General features: G+C 41.0%; 1 protein-coding gene across 1 annotated transcript; it reads right to left on the reverse strand.

Moving 5' to 3' along the window:
* Positions 1 to 19,968: 19,968 nt before the first annotated feature.
* LOC128244248 (uncharacterized) lies at positions 19,969 to 20,572 on the reverse strand. The gene is made up of 2 exons (XM_052962268.1): positions 20,332 to 20,572; positions 19,969 to 20,099 (listed from the first exon to the last, which is right to left on the reverse strand). The coding sequence occupies exons 1-2, from the start codon at positions 20,570 to 20,572 to the stop codon at positions 19,969 to 19,971; spliced, it is 372 nt and encodes a 123-aa protein (XP_052818228.1).
* Positions 20,573 to 25,697: the final 5,125 nt, after the last annotated feature.

The following is a 25,697-nucleotide window of genomic DNA, read 5'->3' on the forward strand; positions in this document are numbered from 1 at the left end:
TCATTCATACATGTAAAGCAAAATTAGACAGTTCCTCCCATATTTTATATAAACATTTTTTTATAATTTGTATAGGATGCTAGCATACATAGGGTGCAGACAAAACAATTGGTGAAAAAAACGGGTAAAAAACGCTAAATATATTATTTAATAAAGATAGAACGCAATGGAAATCTGCCAAAATCGGTACTGAAAATCGACAACAAGCATATTTTTTGATGATTTATTTTTGTAATCGGTCAAAAGGAGTCACAGTCTTTACCACAGTCCTCCCAGTGCTAAGTTAGACTCTTTATATTTTCTGTTTCAAAGAGGTGAGACTGCCCTGGAGAGGGTCAGGTCTGACCAGATGAAAGATATACTCAAGACGGCCATCGACATTCACAAAGAGATGAATGTGGTCAACACCAACCGTATACTTCAGACACTCAAAGCTGTCTCTAAACCAGCGACAACATACAAACCTGCCTGTGATGCTAACTTTAAGGTATTGATTTTAATAGACACCTTTTTGTCATTTATTGGATAATTATGTAATAAAATAATTTTGAATCAATGATTCTGTAAGGTTCATTTCAACATAAAATGGTTTGATAGTACCGGTATTTCAAATACTAAACATATCTTCTTTTTGATTCCTTCAAGTAGTGCACATTGAAAAGATCAAATATGGAGAACTTGATTATCCAAGATTTTACATCTATTTTTTCTATTGATGTTCCGTTAATCGATTACAATTGAAAATTGATTGGTTGGGCCTTGTTGGTGGCGACAATCGATTTTATTTGGTCATAATCGATCATCTATTCAATATGTGTGTCGTTTTCCTTCTTTTTTCTCGTTATTTAATGTTATGTCACAAGTTATGTCAACTTCCTCACTGCATAGATTCTACTGTCTTTGTTTCTTCACCAAATGTCTTGTTCAGATTGGAAAATGTCTGTAATACTGTACTCATTTCTTATATTTCAGTCCAAATCGTTCTTCCCTGCTGACTGGAAACCAGTGAGCAATGCAAATGTGAAAAATCTGATTAATGAAAAGAAGTCCAAGCTTGCAGCCATGACTTCCCAGAAATATCGGACTGAACTGGCCCGGAGAGCGGGAACTAATGTCATAGAGGACCAGAAAATAACTGACAAGAGTGGGCATAGTTTCAGTAAAAGTGGAGACTCAGTTACCAATGTTATTGAGGACAAGCAACAAGCTGACGAAACTGGAGATAAGAAAGGGGTTGTAAATGGGGCACGGGTGTAAATAATGGTTTAGAGAAATATCATAAAGAGTCTGAAGGTGACAAAGGGGTTTAAGACATTGTATTTGAAAGGGCTGGTGATAATGATGGTGAATCTGATGCACAAAGTAATAAAGCAAGTGAAGATACCGCAACTAGATCTTAAGGTAAAGAAAGGACAGATGATGTTAAGCAAAATGTTGAGATATATTTAATTCAAAGGCACTTGATAGTGAAATGGGAACGGTAGAAAATGATGAGACAGAGTTTGCAGAAAATAAAATAGACACTGGTCTTGCCACTCATAATAATTCTTCAAGTGTTGAAACGAGAGCTGAAGTGGAAACAGGTGATGCAATACAAGATATATCTAAGCATGTTTTAGACAATGCTGACATATAAGACTCGGCAAACACTACAAGGATTGGGGTCAACGTAAATGATATTGTAGAATCTGATAATGTTCGTAATGGGAAAGATATGCTTGGTGGTTCAGACTCTTGATGATACATGTACATTGTGCCTTATCAACTGTTTTGTAGTATAAAAAAACGGTGGTATTTCCTAAATAGTTTTATTTTTCGCAATTGAATTCGAGGGATGTTTGGTTTTTATGTGATTTACACCTGCTTTTGTCATTTATAGAAATGTTTTCTTATTTAGTGAGTTTAGTCAAGTTATAGAATACACTTGTTTTAACCTTAATTATTTCTACATGTATGCTGATGTTTTGACATTTTGTAATGTTAACTTGTCAGGTTTTTATGTTTCGATTTTAATTAACACTGAAAGGAAACAATATAATGTTTGAACTGCTTATCTGGATATAACGCAAAAGTCATCATGGCAATTAAACTAGAAACGTTTTAACGGTATGCTACGTTAATGTATTTGAATATTACAATGGTTTTAACATTAAGATATCCCGATAGGCCTAAAATACATTTGGTTCGGGTTACCAGACCCTACCTACGAAAAAGGGTGGTGGTGGTGTGTAAGCTTATTTATACTCGCCATCGGGCCTTGCCTTATCGGCGAGTGCTCCGTTAAGATTGTTAGTCATTTTAGCTACCCTGGGGTGCGTTTCAGAGACGATCGTTAAAGAAACGATCGGCACCGTTTCAGAGACGCAACGTGCACCTGCTTTATCGTTAATTTTGCTCGTAAACCTACGACCGGTAAGAGGCACTCGTTAACTTAACGATCAAGATGTCGGATGAAGGTTTTCTCACCGATCGGCACCGTTTCAGAGACGCAACGTGCACCTGCTTTATCGTTAATTTTGCTCGTAAACCTACGACCGGTAAGAGGCACTCGTTAACTTAACGATCAAGATGTCGGATGAAGGTTTTCTCAGTATACTTTTACTTTTTATCATCATTTGAGAGTTAAATATTTCGTGTAGCATGTTCGCTGGAGTGGAATTTTCAAACTATGTCTAAAAATAGCTGAAAACTGTACGAAAATGTTCTATTTCCGCCTTTCTGTCAAAAAAGGATTTTAACTGTAGAAGATGTAAGCTTTTTGTTATATTTAGTAAATATGCCGGTCTTTGTGGCATGTAGTCAGTGAATTATTAAACAGTGTTACCATTTTATCATGTCATGAAATAACATGATTATTTTTCTTATTTTTACACATCTAAAACCGATGCTAAATATGTAAACAACACTGTCACAACAAATAAGTTGATTATTGGCTACTTTAATACCATGGACACTATCAGGTGACAATGTAATCATTTTAGTTCACCTTTACTTGTAATTGAAACTTGTTTTAGTAAGGTATCATATGGTTTATGTAGAACTTTGTGTATGTGAGCATTCAACTGACAAAGGTTAAATCTTGTCTTTTTCAGTCATACCATTTGATGCCAAGTGTACAATAAAAACTTAAATGAAAATTGACAACAGAAGTGTCATGGTCTTGGTGGAAAATGCTGTGCTCTTTATTGACCTCTGTTTGATAATGGTATGGAAAAGGGAATTAAATTCTAATGTTGGTTTTATAAATAATAATACAGGATATATTCAACATATGAGCACATTGTCATATTAGGACTAATGTAGAAACTAAACTGCAAAACCGTAATATGTATCTGCAGTTAATGCACAGGCTATGTACAGATGCTTATTGATATTCTATGTTTTCAGTTTTTTTAGTTTTTTTGCTTGTTAAATATTTGTTTAAGTTAATTATTTCAGGCTGGTGATAGAAAAGTTTCAGGAATGCTTCAAGCTGGCAATGTAGGGAAATGTAAAAGTAGGTAGGAAATGATAAAATGCAATAGGATATAAACCAATTTTATGAATAATACAATTAGATGAATTTTATATTGATACAATGTTGGGCATCTTACTTTGAGCAGTTAACTGGTATGACATGATTGTTATTTAACTTATATGAATATTAAACAAGATATAAAATGTGACCAGAATGGTGTTTTTCATGTTTTCTTAAATCCCCTACTTATTTTTTTTAAAAAGACAATAATTTTCATAAATATGCAAACTATTTCAGTTAAAATCTGGGAATGTAAATTATGTGTTACTTTTAGTTTAACCATTAAAAGGCGTTTTCATAAATGTATTATATTGTGCTGTATTAAACAATATTTCATAACTTTTTATCTTTTTCAGGACACTGAGAAATCACAAGGTTTCAAACATCTAGAATATGCTCACGGTCAGTCTTCAAGATACTCACCTTAAAGGTTCCAGTGTGTTTTAGGAGACTTTGTCAGAACAGTACTTTATACCTACATACACTGGAGATACCCGACCCAGCAGATAACTACAGATGTATTGACACAGAACATGAAATTATTTGTATATCCTAGCACAACATTAGTCTTTAAACTGTTAAATAGGCAGTGAGGCATTTGTGTGTAACCCTCATTATTTGTAATGATTTTTTTATTGATTTTTTTTAAGTTTGACGTTTCGTTTAAAAGCCAATTTTCCAAATATATATTTTTTTATACAGGTTCAATTGTGATGTATATCCAGTTGTACATGTTTCCTCTAAGGATTTTAACACTTGAATTATATAGGACAATTTAAATGACACATTTATTCAAACTTATGATAATATATAAAACACACACTACCATGGTTAATCATGTAAACCTTCATACTATCTTTTTATAGAATTTAAGTGAATCTTTTGATATTTCTGAATACATTTATTTTTACTTTGACTGGCTCATGTATAAACACAGAATGTTACATAAAGTGTATACTCCAGTGTATATCATAACATGATTGAAATAGATAATAGATTATATTTACATGAAACTCTGAACACTTAACCACTATGGCAATCTGCACCAGTTATTAAGATACTTTTTGTTGAATAATGTGTTTTGATGAGACGAGCATGTAAAATAGCTATATTTCTTTTAGTCATTTTGTGTATTTGAAGCATGTCTGCAAATGAAGATTTTATCATGTATTTTGAATGGATCTGAAATACTGTTTATTTAACTGTTATAACAACGATTGACACAATAAAGATGGATTTATGAATTGTCTTCATACAAAAAATCCAACCAGTCAAAATTGTATTTTCGAACTGTTTCCCAATACAATAAGTCTCAGTCACAGTTTTGGTGCATAAACGTATGAACTTTACTCGTTATCTAAACTAAGGCCGGTTGTTGATGATTGGAATCAGTCATCATCATCATCATCATCATCATCATCATCATCATCATCATCATCATCCACCACACATACACAACCACCACACCACCAACAACAACTTCACAACCTTCATCATCATCCAAATCATCAATCATCAGCAACATCTACGCATCATCATCTCGTCATGGTCATTGTCGTCATCGTCACATCATAATTAGTATCATTGCCGTCATCGCATCATCATTATTATTATCATCATCTTAGTCATCGTCGTCGTCGCATTATCATTATAATAATCATAATATTCGTCTTCGTCGTCGCCGCATTATCACTATCGTCGTCATTCGCATCACCATTATTATGATTATAGTGTCGTCGTCGCATTATTATTATTATTAAATCATCATTGCCGTTGTCGTCGCATCATCGTGACCTATCATCATCAGCACCATGCTGCACGTTTGCATTTACTTTACAGAACATTCATAATACGCATAGCTATAATATTTTACTTATCAAAGTAAAATCACCAGCCTGAAAAAAACGCATTTTGTTGTTGTCCAATTTTCATTATAATTAGACAAATTTTAAAGGGAACGTCGATCGGAACCCGCCACTGCCTCCATCACAAAAAATCCCGGATGATATGTACTTAAGATACTATTGTAACATAAATAGCAGATGGTTAATCAGAATAGGGACCACGAGTTTGTATCATTTGTGTCAATCATTATAAAAAGGAGAGTTACATTAATTGATTCCCTTCAAGAGATTATCATTATTATTATTATTATTATTATTATTATTATTATTATTATTATTATTATTATTATTATTATTATTATCAATAAAAAAGACAGGTGCGCTCATCAGGTTAATATGACGTAACGTCATTTCACTTCAGACTGGGTCACTCGCTTTAACGCTAATTTTTTACGTACGACCGGAGAGTTTACGAGACGTTTCTGAAACGCCTTTATGATTATCGTTAACTTGGTCGTTATTATGATCGTAAATTTACGATAATGGCAGATCGTAAAATCTATCTGAAACGCACCCCTGGTTCTTTAACGTGCATCAGTGTATAGCACTGTCACACGGGATCCCCATTTAACGTCCCTCCCGGATTACGATTAGTATTTTAGTGATGCAACGGGGAATCAAACCTGCGACCACTGGATTGACAGTCAAGTGTGTTACCACTAGACCACGGATCCGCCACAAACGAAAAAGGCACAGACCCTACCGTTTTTAGTCGGTTGGTAGTCAGTGTATGTATGAATATGGAGTTTAAAACCTTAAAGCTTTATACAGATTACTTTAACATCAATTCTCAAATTATGACAATAATGTTCTTATATGAAACCTTATGCCTATCTACCCTACCTGTTTTTAAAAAGGATGTAACCCTAATTAAACCTATTTTATTTGACCTAACCAAAATGCTGCTTTAAAGTCCAACGAGATAAAAGCCTTTTGAAGTTGCCGCTTACATAAGATATACTTTATTTTTTTACATCAATGTAATTAATGTTTCAGGATATTGAAAATACTAAACTGTTGTGCAATATTATATTTAAACTTATACAGAAAGTGTTCTGTCATGATATAGATTGAAATTTATAAATGTGAATATTTGTTTGAAGAGGACTCTTGAACAAAACAGCAAAAGTAAAATATGTCTTTACATTTCAAATCTAAATTTTTGTACATGTATTGTGCTTACAACTCGTGGCCAGAATGAAATATTTTGGAAAGCATAAATCTTTGAAACAGGACCAGTGACATACTAAAACACACGTGTCTATAGGGTCATTGACAACGTAGTAACAGACATGATGTTTTTGCCCTTTAAAAATGTTTAATTAACTTGCTGCTTATTTTGGCTTTTTTTTATTTTGCAATTATGTAGGCCTACAGTTGTATGGAATTCAAACACTTTTAGTTCACATTAATTATGTTCTTAATGATAATAATTATAAATATTTATTTTTAAAGGGACACAAAGATTGTAAGCATTTGTTTTTAGATCTGTTCTATATTTTATTTTACATACATACATACTTTTTATCGATCGCTTGCCAACAGCGTGCAGATACTCATGTGAAAAAATGTGTTAATCATAGCGTAACTCATGCTTTACAGCAAAATGTCCTCTGTAATATTTTATTTATATTATTTATTTTAATAGCTGACAAAAAAGAGCTCTTATTCAATTTTGATGATATTTCATCATTGTTACAAGCATTATGTTTGCCTTTCAAATGAAATATTTTTCGGAATGACCTATGAATTGTGAACGAGCAGATTCTGTTACATTTTTTTCGTGTTTGCTTCTCTTTCGCATTTTGCAATATTGTTGATGTGTGCCTTTTTAACTTTCATCAAATGCCTGGAAAATGTTTGTAATTTATAAAATCACTATTTGGAATAAAACTGATATGGTGTGATGTTGTAAAGGGGTTTGAAATGAGATACCGAGTGAATGGAATTAGACTGAATAGTGTGCATTTCAGCGCTCCCACATTTCCATCCTTATCCCACTTTCTTCCCACTTGAAAGGTCTCCTATTTTTCCTACTTTTTGGTTATTCTTTCATAAAATTTGTCATAGCTGTGAAAATACATCAACATCATGCTAGTGAAAAACCCTCATTGCCCTTACCTTTTAAGCTGGATATGTTCTGTAGTTATTTATATATATATTTATACCAACTGAATAGGTGATCAAACACTACTGCAAATCTCCGATTCTGTTCTCTTTTGCACGTTCAATTCTTTCTAGGAAGGTTACTTTTGTAACTTTGTAAATCATTCTTTTAATTCTTCACCATAGAGTAAGAAGTATTTTATTCCATGAGCAGCAGCTTTATTTATAAAATATAAAATGGCCTTAACTTAATTGAGGTCACAACTTAGTAAATTGTGTGGCAAAAAATAGTAACTTGTGGCAACAACTTAGTCAATTGTGGCCACAACTTTATAACTTAAGGCCTCTGTGTCACCATTGTTTCCTGAATGAAATGGGTTAAAGTTGTATTAAACACATCAGACATCTACTGAACTAATCAGACACAAGAACTGAGAATTTAAAATTATAATGCAATAGGAACACCGATATCATTCGTTTCTGTTTTGCTTTTCTCGCTAAAGTGAAGTGATCACTCCCAATTGAAAAGACAAATGTTTTCATGATGTTTAAAATTTGTTTCACTCGGTTGTTGGATAGCAAATGGTCATTTCTCATATACATGTACAACTAATATCAGTTTTAGATTTATTTAAAAGAAGGCAAGATATAACAAAGTACAAATATGCATAATCAATAGAAACATAACAATATACATTTGTATAAGAAATTTGATTCATGAAACACAATCAGAAGCAAAAAATACAAGAGCTAAAACGTCAAAATTTCAAAGTAAATCAATATGAGAATAGTTTTTAGCCAGACTATTTGAAGAATAAGGAGGTCTTAACTACTCGCTCCAACATCCGCGACCGGTTTAAATATTAGTGCTAGTTCGGATTTCCACTTATAACTTTAATACCCTTCATTCATTTCACTTAATACTTCACATAGATGTTCAGGGCCATAATTATAATGAGATTAGATAACTCAATATTATCCTTTATACAAATGATTGCCCCTGATTGACTATGGAAGTTAGGATGATGTTTCAGGGCAGGTTGGGATATTTATTAATAACTTCTTTACCCTTCATTCAAAAGACTTAATAATTCACACAGTTGTTCAAGACCATCAAACAATGAGGTTACACAAATCCATATTATCCTTAATACAAGTAATGGGACCTGATTGACGTAAAGTCTCAGGGCAAGTTAGGATTTCAATTAAAACACTTAATACTTTGCAGGTTAATAACGACCATCTTGCAATACATTCACATAATTCCATTTTAACCGTAAATTATGGCCCTTGATTGATTTTTTTTTAAATTTGACAGGCACATATTTATATTCTTAACCAGGTTTGCACAACAAGAAAAACAAAACAAGTTATAAAAATGACTTGCGTCATTGTTCGGGGCGGGCTGCATGGCGGGAGTGCAGCGTCAAAGTCACCTTATCTATCGAAAAGTTTAAGTTAGGTTTGACTTAAAGTGACCAAACTTGGTATATACGAAGAGTTTATGAACGCAGTTCAAGGGAAAGCCTTTGAGGCACCTTGGATCAAGGTCAAGGTCAAAGTTCCTATTAATAGAAAAATTGTTGGTATTGAATGACACAAGTAAGGGTCTATATATGGAGACCAAATATATATATAGGAAGAGTTTATAGAGACCTTTCCTGAGGTTGTGTTTTGGGCCCCATGAGTTATGGTCTAGGTAAAGGTCACCTTTGCCATTTATAGACTATTGGTAGTATTAGTCACTGTAACTAAAAATAGATTACTGTTTGGTACTGAATAACTTTAGTTATGGTTGACATACTGTGACCAAACTTGATAAGTATGAAGAGTTAAAGGAGGACTTCATTGGGTTTGTGTTTGGGGCCCTTTAGGTTCAAGGTCACTGGTGCTAAAAATAGAAGAAAGCAGTTGAAACTGAATCTCTACTGCCAATCATTAAAAAAAACCCGGTCACATCACGATTCTTGTTCCATTTAATAATTTGATTTTTATTGCTTTCGACAAGCACATATTACATCGTTAATGTGTTCACTTCTAAGTAAAAGCGGTGTTGTCTTACGACAGCTCTTGTTTTATAAAGAGGTGTTTTTTTGCCATGAAAGTGGTCACTCCCTGTTTTTCAACCAGACTTGTGACTGGCTTAGGTCAGGTTAAACACTTGACAAAGGAGGAAATGTTACACACCATAACTCTGCCAGCACCCTTAAGAGTCCTCCCAGGCGGATTTATCTACTGTAGAAGTCCTAGCGAGGAGTAGTACTGGGCCTCTCGGATTATTTCTACGGGGCCACACTGGTATTTTATGGGCATAACGCCAAACTGACGATCAAGATACATGAAGGGATATACTCAATCAACATCATGTACTTAAACCACCAGTCAGGCTTGAAAACTCTGTAGATTTATTTCGCATTTTATCTATGCAAAAACTACTGAGTTCACCTTCAAACATGCATCATTGGGTAATGAAGCAAATGTTTGGCCACAGGCTCACTTTGTCCATTCAGAAGAAGGTAGGAAATGGTAACTAGTATCGCCGATACCTATTTCCGTTTAATATTTTTTTACCGTACTTATCACCATCATAAGCACATCCATCATCGCACTGATCACCACCAAGACCACCATCACAACCACCACCACAACCAACACCGTACTTATCACCATCATAAGCACAACCACCGACGTGCTTATCGCCATCATGAGCACAACCACCATAGAACTTATCATCCATCATTACCACCACCACCATCGTACTTATCACCATCATGAGCACCATCACCATTGTACTTATCACCATCATGAACACCATCACCATTGTACTTTTCACCATCATGAGCACAACCACTATCGTACTTATCACCATCATGAGCACAAACACCATCGTACTTATCACCATCATGACCACCATCACCATTGTTCTTATCAACACCACCACCTACACCACCATCACCACCACCACCACCACCGTGCTTATCACCATCATGCGCACAACCACCATCGTACTTATCACCAACAAGACCATCACCACCACCACCGTACTTATCACCATCATGAGCATCACCATCATTTAACTTATCACCATCATGTGCACAACCACAATCGTACTTGTCAACATCTTGAGTACCACCACCAATGTACTTATCACCATTAATTTGCACAACCACCATCGTACTTATCACCATCATAAGCACCACCACTATTGTACTTATCACTATCATCATTATGTGCACAACCACCATCGTACTTATCACCACTATTACCACCACCAACACAATCGTATTTATCACCATCATGACCACCACCATTACCACCACCACCACAGTGCTTATCACCACCACCACCATCACAACCACCACCACTACCACCACCGTGCTTATCACCATCACCACAATCAATATCACAACCCCCACCACTACCACCACCACCACCGTGCCTATCACCATCACCACCATAACCACAACCACCAACGTGCTTATCACCATCATGAGCACAACCACCATCGTACTTATCACCATCATGAACACATCCACTACTACCGTGCTTATCACCATCATGACCACAACCACCATCGTACTTATCACCATCATGACCACAACCACCATCGTACTTATCACCATCATGATCACCATCACCATTGTACTAATAGCCATCATGAGCACAAACACCATTGTACTTATCACCATCATGAGCACAACCATCATCGTACTTATCGCCATCATGAGCACAAACACCATCGTACTTATCACCATCATGACCACCACCACCACCATCGTATTTATCACCATCATGACCACCACCACCACCACCACCACAGTGCTTATCACCATCACCACCACCACCATCACAACCACCAACACCACCGACGTGCTTATCACCATCACCACAATCAATATCACAACCCCCACCACTACCACCACCATCACCACCACCACCGTGCTCATCACCATCACCACCATAACCACAACCACCACAGTCCTTATCACCATCATGTGCACAACCACCATCGTACTTTTCACCATATTGAGTACCACCACCAATGTACTTATCACCATCATGACCATCACCACCATTAAACTTATCACCATCATGTGCACAACCACAATCGTACTTATCCCCATCATGAACTAAACCACCATCGTACTTATCACCATCATGAGCACAACCTCATTGTACTTATCACCAACATGACCACCACCACCCCCATCTCCACAGCACTTATCACCATCATGAGCACAACCACCATCGTCCGTATCACCATCTTGAGTACCACCACCATTGTACTTATCACCATCATTTGCACAACCACCATCGTTCTTACCACCATCGCACATTTCACCATCATGACCACCACCACCAGTAGCACCACCATGCTTATAACAACAGCACCACCACTACCACCACCACCATCACCACCACCGTGCTTTACCATCATGAACACAACCATCATGAGCACAACCACCATCGTACTTATCACCATCATGAGCACAAACACTATCGTACTTATCACCATCACCACCACCACCACCACCATAACAACAATCACCACAACCACCATCACCACCACCACCACCACCGTGCTTATCACCATCATGGGCACAACCACCATCGTACTCATAACCAACAAGACCACCACCATCACCGTACTTTTCACCATCATGAGCATCACCACCACCGTACGTATCACCATCTTGAGTAACACCACCAATGTATTTATCACCATCATTTGCACAACCACCATCGTACTTATCACCAACATGAGCACCGCCAGCATTTTACTTAACACCATTTTGTGCACAACCACCATCGTACTTATCACCATTATGAGCAAAAACATCATCGTAATAATCAACATCATGAGCACAACCACAGTCTTATTTATCACCAACATGACCACCCCCGTACTTATCACCAGCCTGAGCACCACCACCATCGAACGAATCATCATCATGAGCACAACCAACATTGTATATATCACCATAATGAGCACAACCACCATCGTACTTATCACCATCATGACTACAACCAACATGGCACAAATCACCATCATGACCACCACCACCATCAGCACCAACGTGTTATTCACCATCAGCAAAACCACTACCATCACCACCACCATCATCACCAGCACCACCACCATCACCATCTGCGTGCTTTACCATCATTAACACAACCACCATTGTATTTATCACCATCATGAGCACAGCCACAATTGTACTTATCACCATCATGAGCAAAACCACCATCGTACTTATCACCATCATGACCACCACCACCACAGTTCTTATCACCACCACCACCACAACCACCATAACCACAACCACCACCGTGCTTATCACCATCATATGCACAACCACCTTCGTACTTATCCCCATCATGAACACATCCACTATTACGGTGCTCATCGCCATCATGATCACAACCACCATCGTACTTATCACTATCATGACCACAACCACCATCGTACTTATCACCATCATGATCACCATCACCATTGTACTTATAGCCATCATGAGCACAACCACCATTGCATTTATCACCATTATGAGCACAACCACCATCGTACTTATCACCATCATGAGCACAAACACAGTCGTACTTATCACCATCATGTGCACAACCACAATCGTACTTATCACCAACAAGACCACTACCACCATTGTACTTATCACCATCATGAGCGCAACCAACATTGTATTCATCACCATTGTGAACACAACCACCATCGTACATATCACCATCATGACTACAACCACCATCGCACAGATCACCACCATGACCACCACCACCATCACCACCACCGTGCTTATCACCATCAGCACCACCACTACCATCACCATCATCTCTACTACCACCACCAGCACGATCACCACCACCGTGCTTATTACCATCATGAGCACAACCACCATTGTACTTATCACCATCATGAGCACAACCATAATTGTACTTATCACCATCATGTGCACAACCACCATCGTACTTATCACCATCTTGAGTACCACCACCAATGTACTTATCATCATCATGTGCATCACCACCATTAAACTTATCAACATCATGTGCACAACCACAATCGTACTTATCACCATCATGAACTAAACCATCATCGTACTTTATATCACCATCATGAGCACAACCTCATCGTACTTATCAACAACATGACAACCACCACCACCATCACCACCGTACTTATCACCAGCATGACCACAACCACCATCGTACTTATCACCATCATGAGCACAACCCCCATCATACGTATCACCATCTTGAGTACCACCACCATCATTTGCACAACCACCATCGTACGTATCACCATCATGAGCATCACCACCATTTAACTTATCACCATCATGTACACAACCACAATCGTACTTATCACCATCATGAGCACCACCAACATTGTACTTATCACCTTTATTTGCACAACCACCATCGTATTAATCACCATCATGAGCAAAAACATCATCGTAATTATCAACATCATGAGCACAACCACCACCGTACTTATCACCAACATGAGCACCACCAACATCCAACGAATCATCATCATGAGCACAATCAACATTGTATTTAACACCATAATGAGCACAACCACCATCGTACTTATCACCATCATGACTACAACCACCACGGCACATATCACCATCATGACCACCGCCACCATCAGCACCACCGTGCTTATCACCATCAGCACCACCACTACCACCATCGTCAACACCACCATCATCACCAGCACTACCACCATCACCATCTTCGTGCTTTACCATCATGAATACAACCACCATTGTACTTATCACCATCATGAGCACAGCAGCAATCGTACTTATCACCATTATGTTCACAACCACCATTGTACTTATCACCATCTTGAGTACCACCACCATTGTGCTTATTACCACCACCACCATCACCAAAAACACCACAACCACTATCACCACCACCACAACCACCGTGCTTATCAACATCATGTGCACAACTACCATCGTACTTTTCACCAACAAGACCACTACCACCATTGTACATATCACCATCATGACCACCACCACCACAGTTCTTATCACCACCACCACCACAACCACATTAACCACAACCACCACCGTGCTTATCACCATCATATGCACAACCACCATCGTACTTATCCCCACCATGAACACATCCACTATTACGGTGCTCATCGCCATCATGATCACAACCACCATCGTACTTATCACTATCATGACCACAACCACCATCGTACTTATCACCATCATGATCACCATCACCATTGTACTTATAGCCATCATGAGCACAACCACCATTGCATTTATCACCATTATGAGCACAACCACCATCGTACTTATCACCATCATGAGCACAAACACCATCGTACTTATCACCATCATGTGCACAACCACAATCGTACTTATCACCAACAAGACCACTACCACCATTGTACTTATCACCATCATGAGCGCAACCAACATTGTATTCATCACCATTGTGAACACAACCACCATCGTACATATCACCATCATGACTACAACCACCATCGCACAGATCACCACCATGACCACCACCACCATCACCACACCCGTGCTTATCACCATCAGCACCACCACTACCATCACCATCATCTCCACTACCACCACCATCACGATCACCACCACCGTGCTTATTACCATCATGAGCACAACCACCATTGTACTTATCACCATCATGAGCACAACCATAATTGTACTTATCACCATCATGTGCACAACCACCATCGTACTTATCACCATCTTGAGTACCACCACCAATGTACTTATCATCATCATGTGCATCACCACCATTAAACTTATCAACATCATGTGCACAACCACAATCGTACTTATCACCATCATGAACTAAACCATCATCGTACTTTATATCACCATCATGAGCACAACCTCATTGTATTTATCAACAACATGACAACCACCACCACCATCACCACCGTACTTATCACCAGCATGACCACAACCACCATCGTACTTATCACCATCATGAGCACAACCCCCATCATACGTATCACCATCTTGAGTACCACCACCATCATTTGCACAACCACCATCGTACGTATCACCATCATGAGCATCACCACCATTTAACTTATCACCATCATGTACACAACCACAATCGTACTTATCACCATCATGAGCACCACCAACATTGTACTTATCACCTTTATGTGCACAACCACCATCGTATTTATCGCCATCATGAGCAAAAACATCATCGTAATTATCAACATCATGAGCACAACCACCACCGTACTTATCACCAACATGAGCACCACCAACATCCAACGAATCATCATCATGAGCACAATCAACATTGTATTTAACACCATAATGAGCACAACCACCATCGTACTTATCACCATCATGACTACAACCACCATGGCACATATCGCCATCATGACCACCGCCACCATCAGCACCACCGTGCTTATCACCATCAGCACCACCACTACCACCATCGTCACCACCACCATCATCACCAGCACCACCACCATCACCATCTTCGTGCTTTACCATCATGAATACAACCACCATAGTACTTATCACCATCATGAGCACAGCAACAATCGTACTTATCACCATTATGTTCACAACCACCATTGTACTTATCACCATCTTGAGTACCACCACCATTGTGCTTATTACCACCACCACCATCACCAAAAACACCACAACCACTATCACCACCACCACAACCACCGTGCTTATCAACATCATGTGCACAACTACCATCGTACTTTTCACCAACAAGACCACTACCACCATTGTACATATCACCATCATGTGCACAACCACCATCGTACTTATCACCATCTGGAGTACAACCACCATCGTACTTATCATCATCCTGATCACCATCACCATTGTATTGATAGCCATCATGAGCACAACCACCATTGCACTTATCACCATCATGAGCACAACCACCATCACACTTATCACCATCATGAGCAAAACCACCATTGTACTTATCACCAACAAGACCACTACTACCATTGTACTTATCACCATCATGAGCGCAACCAATATTGTATTCATCACCATCGTGAACACAACCACCATGGTACATATCACCATCATGACTACAACCACCATCGCACATATCACCATTATGACCATCACCACCACCGTGCTTATCACCATCAGCACCACCACTACCATCACCTTCACCATCATCTCCACCACCACCACCACCACCATCACGACCACCACCACCGTGCTTATTACCATCATGAGCACAACCACTATTGTACTTATCACCATCATGAGCACAACCACAATTGTACTTATCACCATCATGTGCACAACCACCATCGTATTTATCACCATCTTGAGTACCACCACCATTGTAAATATCACCATCATGCGCACAACCACCATCGTATTTATCACCATCATGAGCATCACCACCATTGAACTTATCACCGTCATGTGCACAACCACCATCGTACTTATCACCATCATGAGCACAACCTCATCGTACTTATCACCAACATGACTACCACCAACACCACCGTATTTATCACCAGCATGAGCACCACCACCATCGTACTTATCACCATCATAACCATAACCACCACCGTGCTTATCACCATCATGAGCACAACCACCGTCGTACTTATCCCCAACATGAACTTATCTACTACCACCGTGCTCATCACCATCATGACCACAACCACTATCGTACTTATCTCCATCATGATCACCATCACCATTGTACTTATAGCCATCATGAGCTCAACCACCATCGTACTTATCACCATCATGAGCACAAACACTATCGTACTTATCCCCATCATGAACACATCCACTACCACCGTGCTCATCGCCATCATGACCACAACCACCATCGTACTTATCACCATCATGATCACCATCACCATTGTACTTATAACCATCATGAGCACCACCACCATCGTACTTATCACCATCATGAGCACAACCACCGTCGTACTTATCCCCATCATGAACACATCCACTACCACCGTGCTCATCACCATCATGACCACAACCACCATCGTACTTATCTCCATCATGATCACCATCACCATTGTACTTATAGCCATCATGAGCTCAACCACCATCGTACTTATCACCATCATGACTACAACCACCATCGCACATATCACCATCATAACCATCACAATCACCCACCATGCTTAACACCACCATGACCATCATCACCACCCCCACCATGCTCATCAAACACCACCGTGCTCGTCACCATAATGACCAATACCACAACCATCAAGCTCACCACCATCATGACCACTACCAGAATGTCCACCAACTCAACTGTGCTCATCTCCAGCATGACCATCATAATCAACACCGTGATTATCATCAACATGATAATCACCAACATAATCACTGTGCATATCAATATCCTGACCACAACCACCACCGTGCTAATCACCATAATGACCATCATCACCACCGTGTTCATCATCATCATGACCATCACCATATATCACCCTGTTCATCATCATCATCATGACCACCACCTTCACCACCGTGCTTATCATCATTATGAAAAATCTCACCATCACCACTGCCACCATCACCGTGCTTATCATCATCATAACCACCATGACCACTGTGCTCATCACCATCATGACCACACCACCACTGAGCTCATCACCATCATGATAATCATAACCATCATGCTTATAACCATCATGATCACAAACATCCCCATGCTCATCATTAACATAACCACCTACACCACCGTGCTCATCACCATCATAACCACAAGCATCAACGTGCTTATCATCATCATGACCACCACCACCACCGCGCTCAACATCATCATAACCACCACCACCGTGCTCATCACCATCATGACAACCACCACCACCACCGTGCTCATAACCATCATGAAAATCACCACTACCATCTTGCTCATTACCATCATGATCACCACCACCACCATCACCGAACTCAAAACCATCATGACAATCACCTCTACCAACTTGATCATAACCATCATGACCACCATCACCACTGGCCTCATCGCCATAATCACCATCAACATGATCATAACCATCACGACAATTACCACTACCATCTTGCTCATCACCATCATGATCACCACCATCACCGACCGCATCACCATAATCACCATCACCGTGCTCATAACCATGATGACAATCACCACTACCATCTTGCTCATCACCATCATGATCACCACCATCACCGGCCGCATCACCATAATCACCATCACCGTGCTCATAACCATCATGACAATCACCAATACCATCTTGCTCATCACCATCATGACCACCACCACCACCACCATCACCGTGCACATAACCATCATGCCAATCCCCACTACCAACTTGCTCATCACCATCATGATCATAACCATCACCATAACCTTGCTTTTACCATCATCACAATCACCACCATCAACGTGATCATAACCATCATGACAATCACCACTACCATATTATTATCAACATCAGGACCACAACCACCACCATCACCGTGCTTTTCATCATCATTACCATAACCTTGCTCATAACCATCATGACAATCACCTTTACCATCTTTCCCATCACCATCATGACCACCACCACCACTACTATCATCACCACCGTTCTCATCACCATCATGACCATCACCACCATCACCGTGCCTATCACCATCATGACAATCACCTCTACCATCATCACCATCAACGTGCTCATAACCACCATGACTATCACCACTACCATCTTGCTCACCATCATCATGACCACCATGACAACAATCACAGTTTTTATCACCATCATCACCATCACCACCACCACGGTTCTGATCCCCATCTTCACAATCACCACTACCATCTTGCTTATCACCATCATGAACAACACCATCACCGTGCTTATCACCATCTTGACAATCATCACCATCAGCGTGCCCATAACCATAACCCCTATCATCTTGCTTATTACCATCATGGCCATCACAACCACCATCACCGTGCTTCTCACCATCATGACCACCACAATAACTGTGCTTATCACCATCATGACCATCACCACCACCATCAACCACCGTTCTTATAACCGTCATGACAATCACCACTACCATCTTGCTCATCCCCATCATAACCACCACCATCACCGTGCTCATAACCATCATGACAATAACCACTACCTTCTTGCTCATATCCATCATGACCACCGCCATCACCGTGCACAATCATCACCATCACCGTGCTCATAACCTTCATGAAAATCACCACTAACAGCTTGCTCATCATCATCAGTGTGCTCAGAACCATCATAACAATCACCACTACCATCTTGCTCATCACCATCATGACCATCACCACCACCATCCACCACCGTGCTTAACACCATCACCACCACCACCGTGCTTTACACCATCATGACCATCCCCACCACTACCTCGCTCATCACTATCATGACCATCACCATCCATCACCGTGTCCATTATTATCATGACCTCCAACACCACACTGCTCATTACCATCATGACCAATACCACAACCATCGTGCTCACCACCATCATTACCACCAAATCCACCGTGTTTATCCCCAGCTTGACCATCACAATCAACAATGTGCTTATCACCAACATGACCATTACCACCAACACCGCAGTGTATATCACCATCCTGACCACCACCACCACCACCACCACCACCACCACCATCACCATCATGCTCATCATCATCATGACCACCATCACCATTATCACTATGCTTATCACCATCATGCCCACCAACATCACCGTCCTTATCACCATCATGACCACTATCACCATCCACTACCGTTTTCATCCCCATCATCACCACCACCATTATTACCATACGTATCAATATCACCACCATCACGACGATACTCATAACCATCATGACAATAACAACTACCATCTTGCTCATCACCACCACCACCATCATGCTTAAAACCATCATCACCAACCACCTTGCTCATAACCACAATGACAATCACCACTACCATCTTGCTCATCACCATCATGACCACCACCACCACCGTGTTTATCACCGTCATGATCACCACCACCACCAACACGGTGCTTATCAACATCATCATCATCAACGCCATCACCGTGCTCAAAACGATCATGACAATCACCACTACCATCTTCCTCATCACCATCATGACCACCACAACCACCTTACTTATCACCATCATCACTGTGCTCATCACCATCATGACCACCACCATCCATCACCATGCTTAACACCATCATCACTGTGCACACCACCATCATCACCACCACCACCTCGTGCTTATTACCATCATGGCCATCACCACCACCACCATAATTTTCACCATCACCGTGCTTATCACCATCATCACCATCCCGGTGCTCATAACCATCATGACAATCACCACTACCATCTTGCTCATCACCATTATGACCACCACCACCACCGTGCTTATTACCATCATGACCACCACCACCATCCACCACTGTTCTTATCACCATCATAACCACCACCGTGTGTATCACCATCACCATCCACCATTGTTCTTATCACCATCATCACCATCACCACCATTACCATGATTATCACCATCATGACCATCACCACCCCCACCACCGTTCTCATCACCAACATCATCCACAAAAGTGCTTATCACATTCATTACCAACACCACAACGGTGCTCATCACCATCATTACCAACAGCACTACCGTGCTTATCACCATCATGACCACAGCCACCACCGTGCTTATCACCATCATCACCATAAGCCCTAACCACCACTTCCAACACCACCACAACCATCATGCTCATGACAATCATCACCACTGTATATATCACCATCCTGACAACCAAAACCACCACCACTGTGCTTATCACCATCATGACCATCATCACCACCGTGCTCATCATCAACATGACAACCATCACCATTATCACTGCCACCATCAAAATGCTTATCACCTCGTGACCACCAACACCACCCCCCATGCTCATCACCATCATGACCATCACCACCACCACTGTGCTCATCACCAACACCACCAACACTGTGCTTACTACCATCAAGGCCCTCACCACCATTACCATGATTATCACAATCACCGTGCATATCACCATCATCACCATCACCACCATCCCAGTGTTCAGAACCATCATGACAATCACCACTACCATCTTGCTTATCACCATCATAACCATCACCACCACCGTGCTTATCACCATCATGATCACTACCACCATCCACCACCGTTATTATCACCATCATCACTACCACGGTGCTTATCACCTTCATAACCTTCACCATCCACCACTGTACTTATCACCATCACCACCATAATCATGCATATCACCATCATCACCATCACCGTGCTCATAACAATCATAGCAATAACAACTACCATCTTGCTCATCAACACCACCACCATCGTGCTTATAACCATCATCACCAACCACCGTGCTCAAAACCATCATGACAATCACCACTACCATCTTGCTCATCACCATCATGACCACCACCACCACCACCATCATGCTTATCAATGTCATGACCATCACCACCACCATCTACGTGCTTATCAACATCATCACCATCAACACCATCACCATGCTCAAAACAATCATGACAATCACCACTACCATCTTGTTCATCACCATCATAACCACCACAACCACCGTGCTTTTCACCATCATCACAATCACCAGCATGAGCACCACCACCATCGTACTTATCACCATCATAACCACAACTACCTCCGTGCTTATCACCATCATGAGCACAACCACCGTCGTACTTATCCCAATCATGAACACATCCACTACCACCGTGCTCATCACCATCCTGACCACAACCACCATCGTACTTATATCCATCATGATCACCATCACCATTGTACTTATAGCCATCATGAGCTCAACCACCATCGTACGTATCACCATCATGACTACAACTACCATCGCACATATCACCATCATAACCATCACAATCACCCACCATGCTTAACACCACCATGACCATCATCACCACCCCCACCATGCTCATCACCATCGTGACGATCACCATAATTATCATGACAACCAACACCACCGTGCTCATCACCATAATGACCAATACCACAACCATCAAGCTCACCACCATCATGACCACTACCAGAATGTCCACCAACTCCACTGTGCTCATCCCCAGCATGACCATCATAATCAACACCGTGATTATCACCAACATGATAATCACCAACATAATCACTGTGCATATCAATATTCTGACCACCACCACCACCGTGCTAATCACCATATTGACAATCATCACCACCGTGCTCATCATCATCATGACCATCACCATATATCACCCTGTTCATCATCATCATCATGACCACCACCTTCACCACCGTGCTCATCATCATTATGAAAAATCTCACCATCACCACTGCCATTATCACCGAGCTTATCATCATCATGACCACCATGACCACTGTGCTCATCACCATCATGACCACACCACCACTGAGCTCATTACCATCATGATAATCATAACCATCATGCTTATAACCATCATGATCACAAACATCCCCATGCTCATCATTAACATAACCACCTACACCACCGTGCTCATCACCATCATAACCACAAGCATCAACGTGCTTATCATCATCATGAACACCACCACCACCGCGCTCAACATCATCATAACCACCACCACCGTGCTCATCACCACCATAACAACCACCACCATCACCGTGCTCATAACCATCATGAAAATCACCATTACCATCTTGCTCATTACCATCATGATCACCACCACCACCATCACCGTGCTCCTCACCATCAAGACCACTACCTTCAGCGTGCTTATCACCATCATGACCATCAACATCATCACTGTGCTCATAACCATCATGACAATCACCACTACCATCTTGCTCATCACCATCATGACCACCACCACCACCATCACTGTGCTTATCACCATCATCATCCACCACCGTTCTTATCACAATCATCACTATCAACGTGCTCATTACCATCATGACAATCACCAGTACCATCTTGCTCATAACCATCATGACCACCATCACCACTGGCCTCATCGCCATAATCACCATCACCATGCTCATAACCATCATGACAATCACCACTACCATCTTGCTCATCACCATCATGATCACCACCATCACAGGCCGCATCACCATAATCACCATCACCGTGCTCATAACCATCATGACAATCACCAATACCATCTTGCTCATCACCATCATGACCACCACCACCACCAGCAAGGTGCACATAACAACTACCATCTTGCTCATCACCACCACCACCATCGTGCTTATAACCATCATCACCAACCACCGTGCTCAAAACCATCATGACAATCACCACTACCATCTTGCTCATCACCATCATGACCACCACCACCACCATCACTGTGCTTATCACCATCATCATCCACCATCGTTCTTATCACAATCATCACCATCAACGTGCTCATAACCAGCATGACTATCACCACTACCATATGCTCATCACAATCATGACCACCACCATCACCGTGCTTATCACCATCACAACCATCACCGTGCTCCTAACCATCATGACAATCACCACTACCTACTTGCTCATCATCATAACCACCACCACAACCATCACTGTGCTTTTCACCATCGTCACCATCACCGAACTCAAAACCATCATGACAATTACCAGTACCATCTTGCTCATAACCGTCATGACCACCATCACCACTGGCCTCATCGCCATAATCACCATCACCATGCTCATCACCATCATGACCACCACCACCACCATCACCGTGCACATAACAACTACCATCTTGCTCATCACCACCACCACCATCGTGCTTATAACCATCATCACCAACCACCGTGCTCAAAACCATCATGACAATCACCACTACCATCTTGCTCATTACCATCATGACCACCACCACCACCGTGCTTATCACTGTCATGACCACCACCACAACCATCAACGTGTTTATCAACATCATCACCATCACCGCCATCACCGTGCTCAAATCCATCATGACAATCACCACTACCATCTTGCTCATCACCATCATGACCACCACCACCACCACCATCGTGCTTATCAATGTCATGACCATCACCACCACCATCAACGTGCTTATCAACATCATCACTATCAACACCATCACCGTGCTCAAAACCATCATGACAATCAAAACTACCATCTTGCTCATCACCATCATAACCGCCACAACCACCGTGCTTTTCACCATCATCACCATCACCATCATGACCAACACCATCCATCACCGTGCTCATCACTATCATAACCATCACCACCACCACTGTGCTTATTACCAACATAACCTGCACCACCACCATGCTTATTACCATCATGGCCATAACCACCGGCACCACAGTGCTTATCACCATCATGACCATCATCACCACTGTGCTCATCATCACCAAGACCATCTCCATATATCATCCTGTTCATCATCATCATGTCCACCACCATCACCACCGTGCTCATCATCATCATTACCACCATCACCACTACCACCATCACCATGCTCATCACCATCATGACATTCACCACCACAACCGTGCTTATCATCACCACCACTGTGCTCATCACCATTATGACCACCACCCCCACAACCTTGCTTACTACCATCATGGCGGTCACCACCACCACAATGATTGTCACCATCACCGTCCTTATCAACATCATCACCATCACCACCATCCCCGTGCTCATAACCATCATGACAATCACCACTAATATCTTTCTCATCACCATTATGACCATCCCCACCACCGTACTTATCAAAATCATGACCACTACCACCATCCTCCACCGTTCTTATCACCATGATCACCACCACCGTGCTTATCACCATCCTCACCTTCACCGTCTACCACTGTTCTTATTGCCATCACCACCATCACCACCATTATCGTTCGTATCAAAATCATCACCATCACCGTGCTCATAACCATCATGACAATAACAACTACCATCATGCTCATCACCACCACCACCATCGTCCTTATAACCATCATCACCAACCATCGTGCTCAAAACCATCAAAACAATCACCACTACCATCTTGCTCATCACCATCATAACCATCACAACCACCGTGCTTATCACCATCATCACCATCACCACTGTGCTCATCACCATCATGACCAA

Source organism: Mya arenaria, chromosome 8, assembly GCF_026914265.1.
Source record: "Mya arenaria isolate MELC-2E11 chromosome 8, ASM2691426v1".
Lineage (NCBI taxonomy): Eukaryota > Metazoa > Mollusca > Bivalvia > Myida > Myidae > Mya > Mya arenaria.

Excerpts from the sequence above, each read along its gene's own strand:
- LOC128244248 (XM_052962268.1), bottom strand. The coding sequence starts at position 20,572 with ATGACGGTGATAAACACGGTGGTGGTGGTGGTCATGATGGTGATGAGC. Across the intron at positions 20,100-20,331 it reads TGATGATGGGGATGAAAACG|CTGGGGATAAACACGGTGGA; the intron begins GTAGTGGATGGT and ends GTGATGGTCAAG.